Source organism: Dermacentor andersoni, chromosome 2 (genome assembly GCF_023375885.2).
Source record: "Dermacentor andersoni chromosome 2, qqDerAnde1_hic_scaffold, whole genome shotgun sequence".
Lineage (NCBI taxonomy): Eukaryota > Metazoa > Arthropoda > Arachnida > Ixodida > Ixodidae > Dermacentor > Dermacentor andersoni.
Window position 1 is genome coordinate 49,969,719 of NC_092815.1, and position 13,182 is coordinate 49,982,900.

Sequence of the window (13,182 nt, forward strand, 5' to 3'; positions counted from 1 at the left end):
ATAGGATCAGCTTAGTCGCCTGGAAAATTCTGAAGCTTCGGTTTTCCATTTCCAGTGCTATAAGCGGAACGTCACGTTCAGAGTGGTTGTTTCGGCGATGAACGGCGGCATTAGTAAAATAGTAAACTTCAACTTACATGATGGGGCAGGCGATGAGGACATTTTTATGACATTATTCTGATCAGAAGAAATGCTTATCTTTCTTTTTCTTTTCTTCTGAAGTTGTCAAACGCGCCTTTCGAACGACTAAAGCGGGACCCGGAATATTCTTCGTTATACAGGTCATTTCGTTATAAATATCGCTTCAATTACACGAAATGAGGCGAAATAAAGCTGCCGATACATACTGTAGTAAGTGTTTCTAAAATAGAAATCAGATTCATTTTTTTTTTCTTTTTTTAGAACGCCAACCTGATATTGTCGAAGGCGGAATTGCGCTCAGTGTTTACTCCAGACAATGGCGCAAACAGCTGAACGGGGTCGAATGCCACAAAAGCACCTCGAATCGCGATCACTGATTCTTTACAAAGCAATTCTTGTCATTATTCTTCGAATCACTGACTAACTGTATATAGACTTGCATGTCTGTCAGAATATCTAGCGCCAAGTTGAAACAGAGGCCGTGTGGGTGCGTTGGAGCAAACTTCGCTCTAAAAGGACCAAAATTATCCAGGTACGAGCAGATAATTTCGTTGAACAGGCAACATTATTCATTATGCTGGCGGCCACAGAGCTGGCCAGGCCCCATGTTGTCTCCTTCATTGCACAAGTCTTTTAGTAAGTTGTAAACGTGTTTGTTGTAATGGCGTTCGGCTTATCGTAAGTCGTCACTCGCAGCATGAGTTGTATTACGCTCCCAATGACGTGATTTTTTTGGCAGTTTAAAGAACGCGCTTTACATTTGATATGACAGATTTTGAAATATTTATAAAGCGCTAACCACCTGACTAAACGCTTTGTGGGGTTGAAGAAATGTAGATCCAGCCCTTCGGGTGCAACTTTAAAGCGGCGTGCCATGGCCATCTCTCGAGAAATAATGCAGGCGCACAAATCAGTTATTTATACTTCCATATAGATGGCGCTGACAGTGTCACGGGAATTTTGGGTGACGCCTTGCGGTCTCTTCCAATCACCTCATGCGAAGGCTGAATGTGGCGTTCACGACTCTTTAATTTAATATGTGACCAAATCTGCAAGCGCTGCCAGATTATTCGACACGTTTAATGGACACCATGTAAACACTGCACTTCTAGTTCGGAGATTTAACAGCACATACCGAAGTAATTCGCATCCAATATGTTAAACTCAGCAACCTCGGAATAATGCACTGTGTGAAATTCCTCAAAGAAGCGAGGACCTGTAATTAATTTTTTGTTTTGTTGAGGCTTGATTGAAATAAGCTCCTGAGTAATGCAGCTGTTCATAATTAATAAAGAACCATCGTTCGCTCACGCTTTTCTTTAAATTCATATCCAATTATCTACGTTGTTCCAGTAACGGAGTTTGTAGAATCCACGTTTCTCGTTGTACCCGTGTAACCGAGTAAAATAGGCAAAAATTGCTGGTTCTGCAAACACACTAAGAAATCCGTTACTCTGACTTACGACTTCGTATCCTATAAAGACGAAATACCGAAACGTAGGCGACGAAGAATGTAGGAACTGTAAAAAAATGCAGCAACAGGAAGTAAGCGCAAGCGAAAGAAGATTCATGGTAGCTTGAACATGCAAATTATTGCCGAATACGCACAATGCACGCAGACAATAAGTATTCGCACAAAGACAGGTCTTGTAGCGCGGCCACCCACGAATTGCATTCGCTTCGTTCGCGGCATTCAATTTCTATGCAAATTCTGGAACAACACGGGCCGCTAAGGCTCACTGGCGAACTGCGCCGCGCTCGTAAAAAGTGAAAGTCTAATGGGAAAAGGCAAGTTGCTGCGGAAGCAGCCGCGTTAGTACACAACAGCTTCGTCATTCGTCTTTCAGACTTGAGTGAAAAAGCTTGTTATCTCGCAGGTTTTTCTTTTCTCTTCTTTTGCTTTCCCCTAAAGCGGTTATATTCCAGAAACTATATATGCCATCGCATTCCCAAAAACATTGCTTTATAATATGCGAATCTCAACGTCATTTCGTGAGCCGGTAAAGCTACGCAACAGTATCGCCACAGCCTCGCAAGAGATCGGCTGTTATCACCAGATAACGCGGAAAATGATTCTTTGATTCTCGAGTTTTCATGACGCCTTCACAGCAGCAATATTTCTGAAAGTTTGGTATCTTAGGTCGGCCTTCTATCAAACTGTGAATGGACATTCTGATGGAGGTAACAGCATAATAGTGCATGGAACGATAACCGAAGGTATCCACTGTTGTCTTGTAACTTTGAAGCTGCTGCCATACTTATGGGAAAGGCAATAAATATCTGGGAGCTATCGAAATGTGGCGAACTGTTTATGAACTGCTCGAGCTTTTTTATTCGCTTTGGTTTTACTTGCTCGTTTCCTTTGGACATCTGGACTATTTACACATTGAACGAAAGTTACAGCTGAAAAAGAAAGGAAGAAAAAACGAGTGAAGTTTGACGGGACTTTTGGCAAAAATGTTGTATGCGTTCTGCAATGCCGAGTGTCCTTTGCCGCAGTACAAAGCTGCATAACGGCGATGCAGTTAGAACAAATTGCGTTTTGTGGTGAAGCATAATAAAAGTAGCCAAAATGCAGCATAACTCCTTAATAGATCATACTAATACTCTAATATTCTAATACTATTGCTAATAGTAATAGATCATACTAATACTAATTAGCGTACTAACAACGACAAGGAAAAATAGCAACTTTTGTACTGCGGGAAAGCATACTCAGGACGGCAATGGTGAACCTAACACATAGGGTTACACTATTGCGTTCATTAGATAATTACTTTGAATTAATTGAGCACGTTTTTTTTTGCCTCACAGCTACACCTTTGGCCAGCCTGTCGATGGGACGTTGACAGTGAACGTGACGTATGAGCGCTACAGCTGGGAGAAGGACGATTACCCCAAGATCAACCACACGGGACCCGTAAGTTGCTTCAATGCTTTGAGCTAGCCAGGTAGAAACGAAATAGGAGGCGTGAGTCGAATCTGCTCTCCCTCCTTCTATCTCCTTCACTCCCATATCCATCCCCCTGCTGGCGCTGAGCCGTGATCCCGCAAGGGTTGCAGAAGATAGTGCCAGCCTTTCCTCCTTTCCCCACAAGAACCACTTCTCTGTGAAAGTGATGCACACCGCACCGAAATTGAGAATCAAGTAGATTCGACACCGCCATCTTGTTGATTTACGTTCAAGTCAGTTTTAGTAGGTAAGGTTACTTACAATACATGCCTACGGTTGCATGGACGTATATAGACCATTTTCCAAGACAGTGCATAGTGGAGAGTGTAGAGCGTGCGCATGCAAGCACTACTGCTAGCACATGACTCGAGGTGCTCTCATAATGCGTGCACCTGCTCGCGTTACGAATACGCACGCAAACTTAAATGAAAGATGAGTGTTACCTTTATGCTAAACATTCTCTGGGATGGCGAGTGAGGTAAGTAGGTAGCCAGCTGTTGTCAACAGTGTCGTCAACATCTACCTACCCTCACGATGCCGTAGAATACGAACGCTGCCTAACCTCTCGATAGATGTTAAACAAATCGAACACTCTGCTGATGAGCCTCGCGTCATTCAATAAATCGTTAAAGAAGATGGTCACGTGTATGACATGGGAGAAATGCTGAGTGCTTCGTGTTCATGTTCCCGCGTGATTGTAAGCGGCCGCGCGCATTGCAAGAATGATCGCGTAATTGCTTCCTAACTGTGATATACGGTTATGTTTATTTATTTATTTGTTTATTTATTGAATTTTGCCACGTGGTGCAGATCAACGGCTGCTACGACATGACGGTTAACACGACGCTACTTCGTTTCAACGAGAACTACGAGATCTACAAGCGCATCTCGCTCGTGGCACAAGTGAATGAGACCGGAACTGGTGTGACGATGAACAAGACGAACTTCATCAGTCGCAGTTTCAACCCTCTCGAGCTCAACTTTTTGGAAGGAGAACACGGAAAGAATTACTTCAAGCCTACCATGCCCTTCTACGGCAGGGTGAGTGCCTCAGCGGGATGTCTTACAGTGGACTGATAGGCAAACTGTCCAGTGATATCATGCTCATTATATAAGTTCAAATCCTTAAGCATATAAGTTACGCGTAAGACATTCGTTTCACGGTGTAATGGACGTCGTTCGTTGCAGAGTGCTTCAGTTATATTTAGTTATTGGTGGGAACGCTTGTACGTTTTTGCGAAAGCCGAACAATTACCGTCGTTTTGTCCAAGTTTTCTTGGTAAGGGTTACGTCGTTCGTCTGCAAGACTTGCCTGCATTGGTGCACTTGCTTTGGCGTGTTGCAAAGTGGCTGAGTGATGCTATCACCTGGACATTCTGCGCTAAATCTGGGTGCATTTGCAAAGCACGAAGCGAGCTATTGAAATACCTGGCGATAAATATTGCCTGTCTGTCGGTGACTTACCAGCACAAGATATAAATAAGAAATGGGGTGTTTTCATGTGCTCTACCATATAACGTCATTTGAGGTAAAATAATCTAGAAGGTGCAGAGAGAGAGGTGGATGTGTACATATCGGGGAGTAATAAATGATGGAAAGCGAAGGAAAGACAAACTATTATGTATACAAGTCTCTCGGAACCAATGGGCCCCACCTCTCCCTTTCTCTACCTAATCTTTTATTGATTCACCTAATTTTTTCATGGTTCACATTACCTTCCGAGCGCGCGGAGTGTTTATTTAGTGCTCTTTAGTTTTATTTTCGACATGACAACGAGATATTGGCGTGCGAATACACTGTCGGGTACTCCTTATCTCAAGATCAATAACCATTGTATACTCATATGCATTGATGCGCACGGAATGTGTGGGAAGACGAGTTTGTTGCAGTGAATGCACGCTTTCCTTCATCTTGCCCATCACGAAGGTGGGCTCGGAACCTCATGCTTTGCCGTTATAAGGCTTACTTTAGATGGACAAGACATGCGTGGAAACAAAGTCTAAGAGCGCATTTTTGCAGCCAGATATCGCGGCTAGAGTGTTATGCTCTTCGAGATATTTCCTGCCATAGTGTTCGCGTTTATTTTCTTGAGCGTCTTGTAGACGCTGTCTGCAGTCACCCCGCAGAGTGCTTGGGGACCGTTTTGCATTAATGTAACCATCTCGCTTTCCGTGTTCGCAGCTTCTAGTGAAGAAGCCCGACGGCGTTCCTGTGGGCGGAGAGCTCGTGCAGCTTTGTTTGCTGTCACAGTCTGAGGAGATTAAGCCGCGCTGGTGGCGCACGGACCGCCGACTCAGCTGCAAGAACTACACCTCGGACGAGTCTGGCATCATCAAGTTCACCATTCCGCCGCTCAAGGCCAGCGTGGTCACCATCAGCGTCGAGGTCGGTTGCCAACCGTCCACCCTATATTTGTTATCCGATTAGATTATCAACCGGCTTTCCATAAGCCATAAAACGGTATGTGGCGCCAGAAACAAAGCGCTAGCTTCACAGCTGCGTCGTGATGACTCATATTCATATGAGTGTATGTCTGCTCAGATATTGCGACAGATATGATAAACCCTTTTGTTTTGACATGCCGAAAACCAAGAAGTGCTAGTTGCATTGATCGTTTTGATATGTTGAGTAGTTCGCGGCAATGATTCACTTCGTTAACAGGGCATCCTGCGTGCTGCCTCATATAGGAGCACTAAGCTTTTCACAACCTACATTATATTAGGTTTTCGCAAGCTACGGTCCGCAGACACTCATGTAATGACAAGACAGTTCAGAGAGATCATCGGTTGACGACCACACTAGCTGCGGGTCAGAAGCAATTGTCTGCAGAAGTACCGAGTGAGACGCCGGTTCACAAATTTCCGAAATTCGGACGATATATATATATATATATATATATATATATATATATATATATATTTGAATGGGTAGCCCACTTCTCTCGCGATGAGCGGCCTACGTGCCCAACGCTCGCACACGAGGTTTTCGTGTCACCTCATTATTACCTTCATGCCACGTACACTTCTCCCCACCTTTAACTTCTCTTCATTGCTTCGCGCAGGCGGTGGCGATGAACTACGAGACTGTGAAGTACGACACGTACGGCGTGAAGATCAACCAGCCCAAGAGCACGCTCTACCTCCAGGCCTGGTACTCGGCGAGCAACAACTTCATCCAGGTCGAGCCGTCCAAGGGCCCCATTCCCTGCGCGGGAAAATACTCCGTGCGCCTGCGATACACGGGCGAACCCGACACCCAGAAGCAGTTCCACTTCCAGGTGAGGCAAAAGACTCTTTCGAGCAGGTAGAAGCGCAATAGCAATGCGCGCTACGTGCTTCGTACCCCGAAAACTCTGTGCGATGGGAGCCGTGACTTTTAAAGACATAAAGAAAAAAAACAAAATGAGTGGAGGCTTGACGGCAGCACGTCTTCGTCGGAAATTAATGTTTTTCTGGGACTTTGAGCCAGTGCTCAAGCTCTACAACTCTGATATCGGAGACCTGCCTTCTTCTCTGTGTTTGCGTCGTTTTTAGTTATTTTCTCTCTCTTTGCTTGCTTTCTATCTTTCTTTTTGACATGTTTTTTTCTTGTTTGCTGTTGCCACGATATTTTATATGTTTGATTCATCTCAATTTTTCTTCTTTTGGAGATGTCTGGCTGTCGAGACGGCCTCTCTTGCTCTTCTTAGCCGACGATCTTCGCGTCAGAGTGCTCACCCTCGTGTTTATGAAATGTGAAGTGTTTGTATTATTGCAGAACTGCGTGTTCGTGTTGTGTGAATTCAGGTTGGGATGAAAAAAGAATATATTGCAAAGTGCCAAAATCTCCTCAGTGCTTCCTCAGGGCTTACAGTTACAATAACACTGTTGAGTTCAAGTGTGACTGTGTGTGATTGTATGATTGTGCAAGTTGTAGCTTAACGCTAACACAGTTCACACTTGAACCACCGGGGGCAAAACAGGTATAAGTAAAACGCGAACGCAACGGCGTTGTGGATGTGGATATTGCCGCAGTCGTGAATATTCCTCATGCCTTGGGGTGTCTGAGCGGTGCCAAGGAGTAAGACGTATCCTTTCCAAGCGTTAACAGCGGAATATGTTTACTTGTGTAAGCTTCTTTCTTTGTAAAGCTAAGTTTTATTGGTGAACCCTCCCGGACCCTTCTGACCGCAGCTAGTTACTGCTGCCCTGCCGAATAGTTCGCACGCAAGATACTACTACAATCTGTACAACCATTTCAAGTGTCCTTTCTACGGTATTACTCAGTTATGAAACAAATGATAACTAACTATCCTCATTGCAACAAGTATACGTCATCAAGCGCGCAATTCCTTTGATAAAGCAAACGTTTGGGTGCTTAATTTCTTAAGGTTCGAGTTTTCGCGCGTCAGCTTCGTTGGGCTGTCCCCTAGTAAAGCGCAGTTTACTGTTGCACTGTCTCTAGGATCGGCCCGCTCTAGCCGGCGCACCGACCCTATATGCAGAGTCATGGCAAAGGGGGGGGGGGGAGGGGGGCAATCTCGGAGACAGTATAATACGCGTTCATGTGGGTCACGTGCTGGGCGTTCTACGCGTCTTGTCGTCTTCATTGGCAGGCAGATGATTGCTATGGTGCAATACGTTGTGCAGAATAAGATCAGTTGCATGGGGCATTTGTTTAACCGCTTCACGAAAGCTTTGCTTCTCAGATTCCGCCATGTGGGTTAGATCTGCGTGATATATATATATTTTTTATCACATTTCTTGAATGGGCTGAACGCAACTGATCCTTGGCGCGACCACACGACTCGATGCGAGACAAAACTGCTTCTTGTTCCGCAGGTCATGGCTCGCGGCAAGATACTCAAGGACAAGGTCGAGGATGTCGCCTTCAAGCCCGACGAGGTGGTTCCAGTTGACGCCAGCTTCTTGGTGGAGGAAGACTTGAACGAGACCCTTCCCAGCAATATGGCAGAGGGCTCCGCGTCAACTGGCAGCTTCGAGTTTGAACTCGAACCGGACTTCAGCTACGTACCGCGAGTTAAAGTGCTGGTTTTCTACATTCGTCCCGACGCTGAAGTCATCGCGGACGCCGAGCAGTTCGAAGTGGAAAAGTGCCTCCAGAACAACGTTAGTCTCCGTCAAGGCTTTCTTATACCGGACTTATAGTCAGTGGTGAAACTAAGTACTATAGTGAGGCTCTTAGCACCAAGCTTCTATTCACCAAAGCGAGCTTCATCCTCAAAGCAGACGCATAATGTTATGACGTTCTAGAATCACTTCCATTTAGTTGCTCATGTAACAAAATCAACTTAGGCATTCATAATAATATTGATGAAGTTGTAATAATAGCCTATATTTTCTCTAGATTATTTTATTATTCTTTCTTTTATCTTGTTACTCCTTTGTATGTCATTCGTTTTCGTACTAAACTCGGTTTTACTCCCTTTTTTACTTGTCACTTAACTATATGCCTGCGCATGGCATTTAATGTTCTTTTTTTCTGCAATCTTTTCTTTACTGTAACAAAGCCAATCTCCGGACAAAGCACAGAAGCTTCGCTTAAATACATATGACCATAAAACAACTTTTCTTACCCAACTGTAGGTGTTTTATGCGGGGCAACTTTCGCGACTGGTCGATGTTATCTTTCCCGACAGGTAACTATGAGATTCGGCTCAGACACAGTCCAACCAGCGACTTCTGCCGCGATCCACGTGAATGGCTCTCCCCGTTCCTATTGCGGTGTGGGCGTCGTAGACAAGAGTGTTCACCTTCTGAAGCAGGATAATCAACTGACCAAGGACAAAGTGAGTAATCATTTGGGAACACCAGCAGTGTGAACCTGGTTGACTCCAGCCTCTATTTATTCTTTTTTTTTCGTCATTTCACAAGTTTTGGGAGGGTCTTTACTGCAATAAGCAGTAACTCTACATAAAAAAGCCACTGCTAATGGCTTTCATTTATCGCTACCGTAATCTTGCAAAGTCTGAATGTTGCTTGCAATGTGCGTGATTTTCGTTTACTTTTTAGTAGTAAAGTGCAGGAGGCTTTCTGGAAAAGAACGAAAAAACAAAATAAACCGGCTGCTAGCTGTAACATGCACACGAAGCATATTCTTCAGGGACTTCTTCCTGATGCATTTGCAAAATATGCAAAAGTACAACTGAAGGCGTCGCTTCAAAGTGCGTGTCACAACTACATGTCACAAGGTCAATCGCACCAAGTTACGGGCGCTCTGGCGTATTCTCTGGACACCATTTAACTAATGGTGCGCACGGAATGGCAATAAAATGTGTGCTCGGCGTAATCTGTCTTGCTAAAGTGCCACACTGCGCCTTTTGGCGTGGCAATGCGTGTAACTAGTGAATATTTTCCACATGTACCTAGGTATACGACATCTTGAAGCGTTTGGACATCACCCGATACACGTGGCCGAAGCAGGCGTCCTACGACTATTGCCGAAAGCAACGTAAGTCGTGATACACAACGTTATTGAGAATTTAGCACCTACTAAATTAGTACCATTGCTAAACCATGCTTCACCTTGTCTTTATTCTTGTCGTTAACCTGTCCCTTGTTACGTCTTTAAGCAGCGCATTTAGCCACGATAAATAAGAAGTCTGACCTGCAGCGCTCATTTTCTTCAAGCTATCTTCATTAGAAAATATACCACAGACTGGAAGAAAGAGGTATCTTGTTTTAGACGAAGAAATTATTAAAGAAAGGAAAACTGATTCGACTATTTTTAGAACATGGGCGGAGCGCTAAAAAAACGTCGCAAGAAACACATAAAACGTTTCGTCACGTGCGTACTGTCCACTATGACACCAATTAACAACAGTAAATATGTTCGCATTGAGGTCTGCGGGTGAGTTTACACGCGAGTAATTTCATACAGTGTGAATTTATCAGGGCCAGCGGCACATTTCGAAGCTATGCAGTTTACTATATCACGCTATGATTTATGTATTCAATCAATGAATTCTTGGGTTTTACGTGCCAAAACGATGATTTGGAATCCCCCATTAGAGCACGCCGTAGCGGGTAATACTGGGTTCATTTTGACTGCCTGGGGATCTTTAATCTGCCCCAATTCACAGGACACGGGCGTTTTTGCATTTCACCCCCATCGAAATGCGGTCGCCGCGGCCGGGATTCGATCCCACGACCTCGTGTTTAGCAGCGCAACACCAAAGCCGTTAAGCCACCATGGCGGGTGATTTATGTATTGTAAACCACTGAATTAAAGAATGAAACAGTTTTTCACTGCAGTGTCATTGTTTCTTTTGTTATTCAGTGGCGAAGAACCCACAGCAATACAAGCGGAACATCTGGAACGGACCGAGGTCTTCGAATGTTGAATACGTCGATTCCATCACAGCTTTTGACGTAAGTCTAATTACTGCTAATGTGCAGCGCTAACGCATGAGGCGAAATTGCACAACTCTTGGTAGCGCGTTCTTAGTCGCTTTTGCAAGGATTGAAGTTCTATACGATGTAATGTTCTTGCATCAATGTGTGATGTCAAGTGTTTTTAAAACAGACAGCGCGAACCTTATGCGAGCATTACTTGTCAGACTTCTAAAGCGAGAATTCTTTTGCCGCGTCTCTTGCATTCCAGGAATCTGGAGTGGTGGTCATGTCAGATCTGACGCTCGAAACAAGGCCGTGCAGAAAGAACATCTACGACAGACCACCATATGCCCTCGCAGCGCCAGCGAGTAGGTCCCTTTCCGATTACTTTCGCTTTACTAGCAAGCACGCTTTTTCCCCTGGAGCAGCACGTGATCACCAATTTCACTTTCCTCCTGTTTTAGTGACCGATTTCTTTTTCTCAGCTGCCTTACAGCGTTCACAACCCTCAGTCACTGACAACATCTTTTTCTTTTTTTTTTTCTTGCATGTCTTCCCCTAATCCCTTCCTTATCGTTTCCTGGTCTTGGTTCATTTAGTGCGGGTCTCCTACCATTCCTACGAAGTTGCCTACTCTGGTTAGTAGCACATCCTTTTTTTTCTCTCTCTTATGCCCATCATCTTCTGTGATTCTCGAGGAAACTTGCCGGAAACAACAACAATCCATGTATGTTGCAACTAGACGCCAGTCCATGTGGGGCAGGCTCACTTAACTCCCGATACGGTCGAAAAATTCTGCCCCTGTTGATTCAGACTACTCGTTGTTTCAAGCAGGTTTTTCTCATCAAGCCTATCTTTCTGTGGTTCCTTTCTGCTCTTTCATCTATCTGTCCCCGTCATCTCCTCTGCAGCCAATCCTTGTCGCAAAGCTGCTTTTCCTCTTGACAGCTTTGTCTGCTTGTGAACCGCTGCTCATTCTCTTCAACCGGGGAAAGCATGACAACACGCATGGAACGGGCGCTTGTGTGGGTGTTCCGTTATCTATGTGTAGTGCGCTTCGCGCTGTTGAGAAGAGCGTACAGTAAACCGCAGCAACTTGCCCGCCCACAAGTCTTTTTTAAAATCTGCTCGTCAGCTCCACAGTAGCATCTAGACCCCCCTCCCTGACGCGTTTTTTACAGCTTGCGGTAGCGTTTGCGCATATTTCTACCGAACACTTTCCCATGCGTAACTGTTTGCCGTCTCCCTTGACTATAAGAATCAGCGACCGTCCGTAAACAGTCTACAGCGAACTTTCTTTCTTTTTTTTTTTCTAGAAACTGGAGGTGTACCACTTTACTTTAAGCATGAAATGCTTATGTGCGCGCTCGATAGGCACGACATTAACTATTAGCAGAATGATATTCGGAATCATTTTTAGAAAAGCGTTACATCCTGGACACACACACGCAGAAGAAAAAAAAATCGGCAGTACCTGTCTCACGATGAATGTCGAGGTTAATGCGATTAGCACTGAAGGAACGTAGTGACACACGGTGTTGCCACCGCTGGAACGCGTCATTGATGAAGAGTGTGTGCAGCCGGGCTGCTCTCCAGCGCATCCCTTCGGACACGCTGCGCCTTCTGGCGGCACCACCGTGAAGTACGGCGAGTGGCGGGTCTCTAAATGTACAAGATTATCTAAATACACATGACGCGGATTTACTTCTGCCCTGCAGCAGAGAAATTCCAAAGTACTTTTTTCTTTTGTCATTGAAAAGCACCACATACCGAGTGTAACATACTCGAAGACCATAGTCCATTAGACTATGGACTAATCAGTGACCCAAGCTGACTGCGAAACGGTTACAGACAATGATCCCAGAAAATGCGTGAAGCATCCGAATAATGCTAACCGCATTACAATAAGAAAGAGATGAGAAAGTGAGAGAGAAAGAGAGAGAAATCGAAAGAAATAAGAAATCTGCACCACTGAAAACGATTCGAACCCACCAGTGCTCGAAATCCACATGTGCTCTTAGCCGTGTGAACGTTATTGTCCTGTTTCTGTTACTTAATATCCATGACATCAAGTACTCGGGAGAAGTGAATGACGTTGCCGAACCGCATGATGCAAGCTACTGCTGCGAGCCAGCTACTGCTTCGATAGAAAATAATACGCGTAGAAGCTGTACTGCTGGATGGCTGAAGTTAGCGGCTTCTAGAGCTTTCGCCTTACATTTGTAGAAGATATGTAAATCGTAGCAACTTTCCTATAGGTGTCCAGGATGCCGAGGAGTACGACGATGAGCAGCTAGACATAGCAGGTGAGGAGTGATGACAGGTCAATGACCCGACACCTCAAACATCAACATCCGGACGCTTCCTTATTCATTTCAGTCATGAGTTATGACCGACGACTCTGGATGCCTTAAAGGTTATATATATATATATATATATATATATATATATATATATATATTTGCGAAATACCACTGTTTCGCATAATTCATTTTTTAAGCGACTTATGATGTCGCTTATGTTAAACAGAAGGTTCAGCTTATTTTTATATGACGATGAGATGTTTATTTTGTCGTCACTAATCGGAATAGAGGAAATATTGCACTTAAACATGATGTGTGTCATGGGACGGCGCTTATAGCTGTCAAATAAGCATCAGTGAGAAAAACCGTGATCATAAAGACTCCTCAATTACAGCTGAAATTATTATTGAGCCAGCAAGCCAAACAAATGTAGCGTAAACAAGACAACAAA

At 44.5% G+C, this 13,182-nt stretch overlaps 1 protein-coding gene across 8 annotated transcripts in view; it reads left to right on the forward strand.

Annotated features, from left to right (window-relative positions):
* LOC126542334 (pregnancy zone protein-like) overlaps positions 1–13,182 on the forward strand; it is a 164,244-nt gene that overhangs the window by 126,819 nt on the left and 24,243 nt on the right. For 5 of the 8 annotated variants that reach the window (XM_050189366.3, XM_050189362.3, XM_055077170.2 and 2 more), the window contains exons 10-18: positions 2,956–3,061; positions 3,905–4,135; positions 5,276–5,479; positions 6,156–6,371; positions 7,915–8,202; positions 8,733–8,882; positions 9,463–9,544; positions 10,373–10,464; positions 10,697–10,796. In XM_050189366.3, the coding sequence (XP_050045323.2) occupies positions 2,956–3,061; positions 3,905–4,135; positions 5,276–5,479; positions 6,156–6,371; positions 7,915–8,202; positions 8,733–8,882; positions 9,463–9,544; positions 10,373–10,464; positions 10,697–10,796 (1,469 nt within the window). Of the gene's footprint in view, positions 1–2,955; positions 3,062–3,904; positions 4,136–5,275; positions 5,480–6,155; positions 6,372–7,914; positions 8,203–8,732; positions 8,883–9,462; positions 9,545–10,372; positions 10,465–10,696; positions 10,797–11,027; positions 11,067–12,686; positions 12,735–13,182 lie in introns of all 8 variants that reach the window. The other 3 variants (XM_050189361.3, XM_050189363.3, XM_050189364.3) reach the window with 2 other exon arrangements.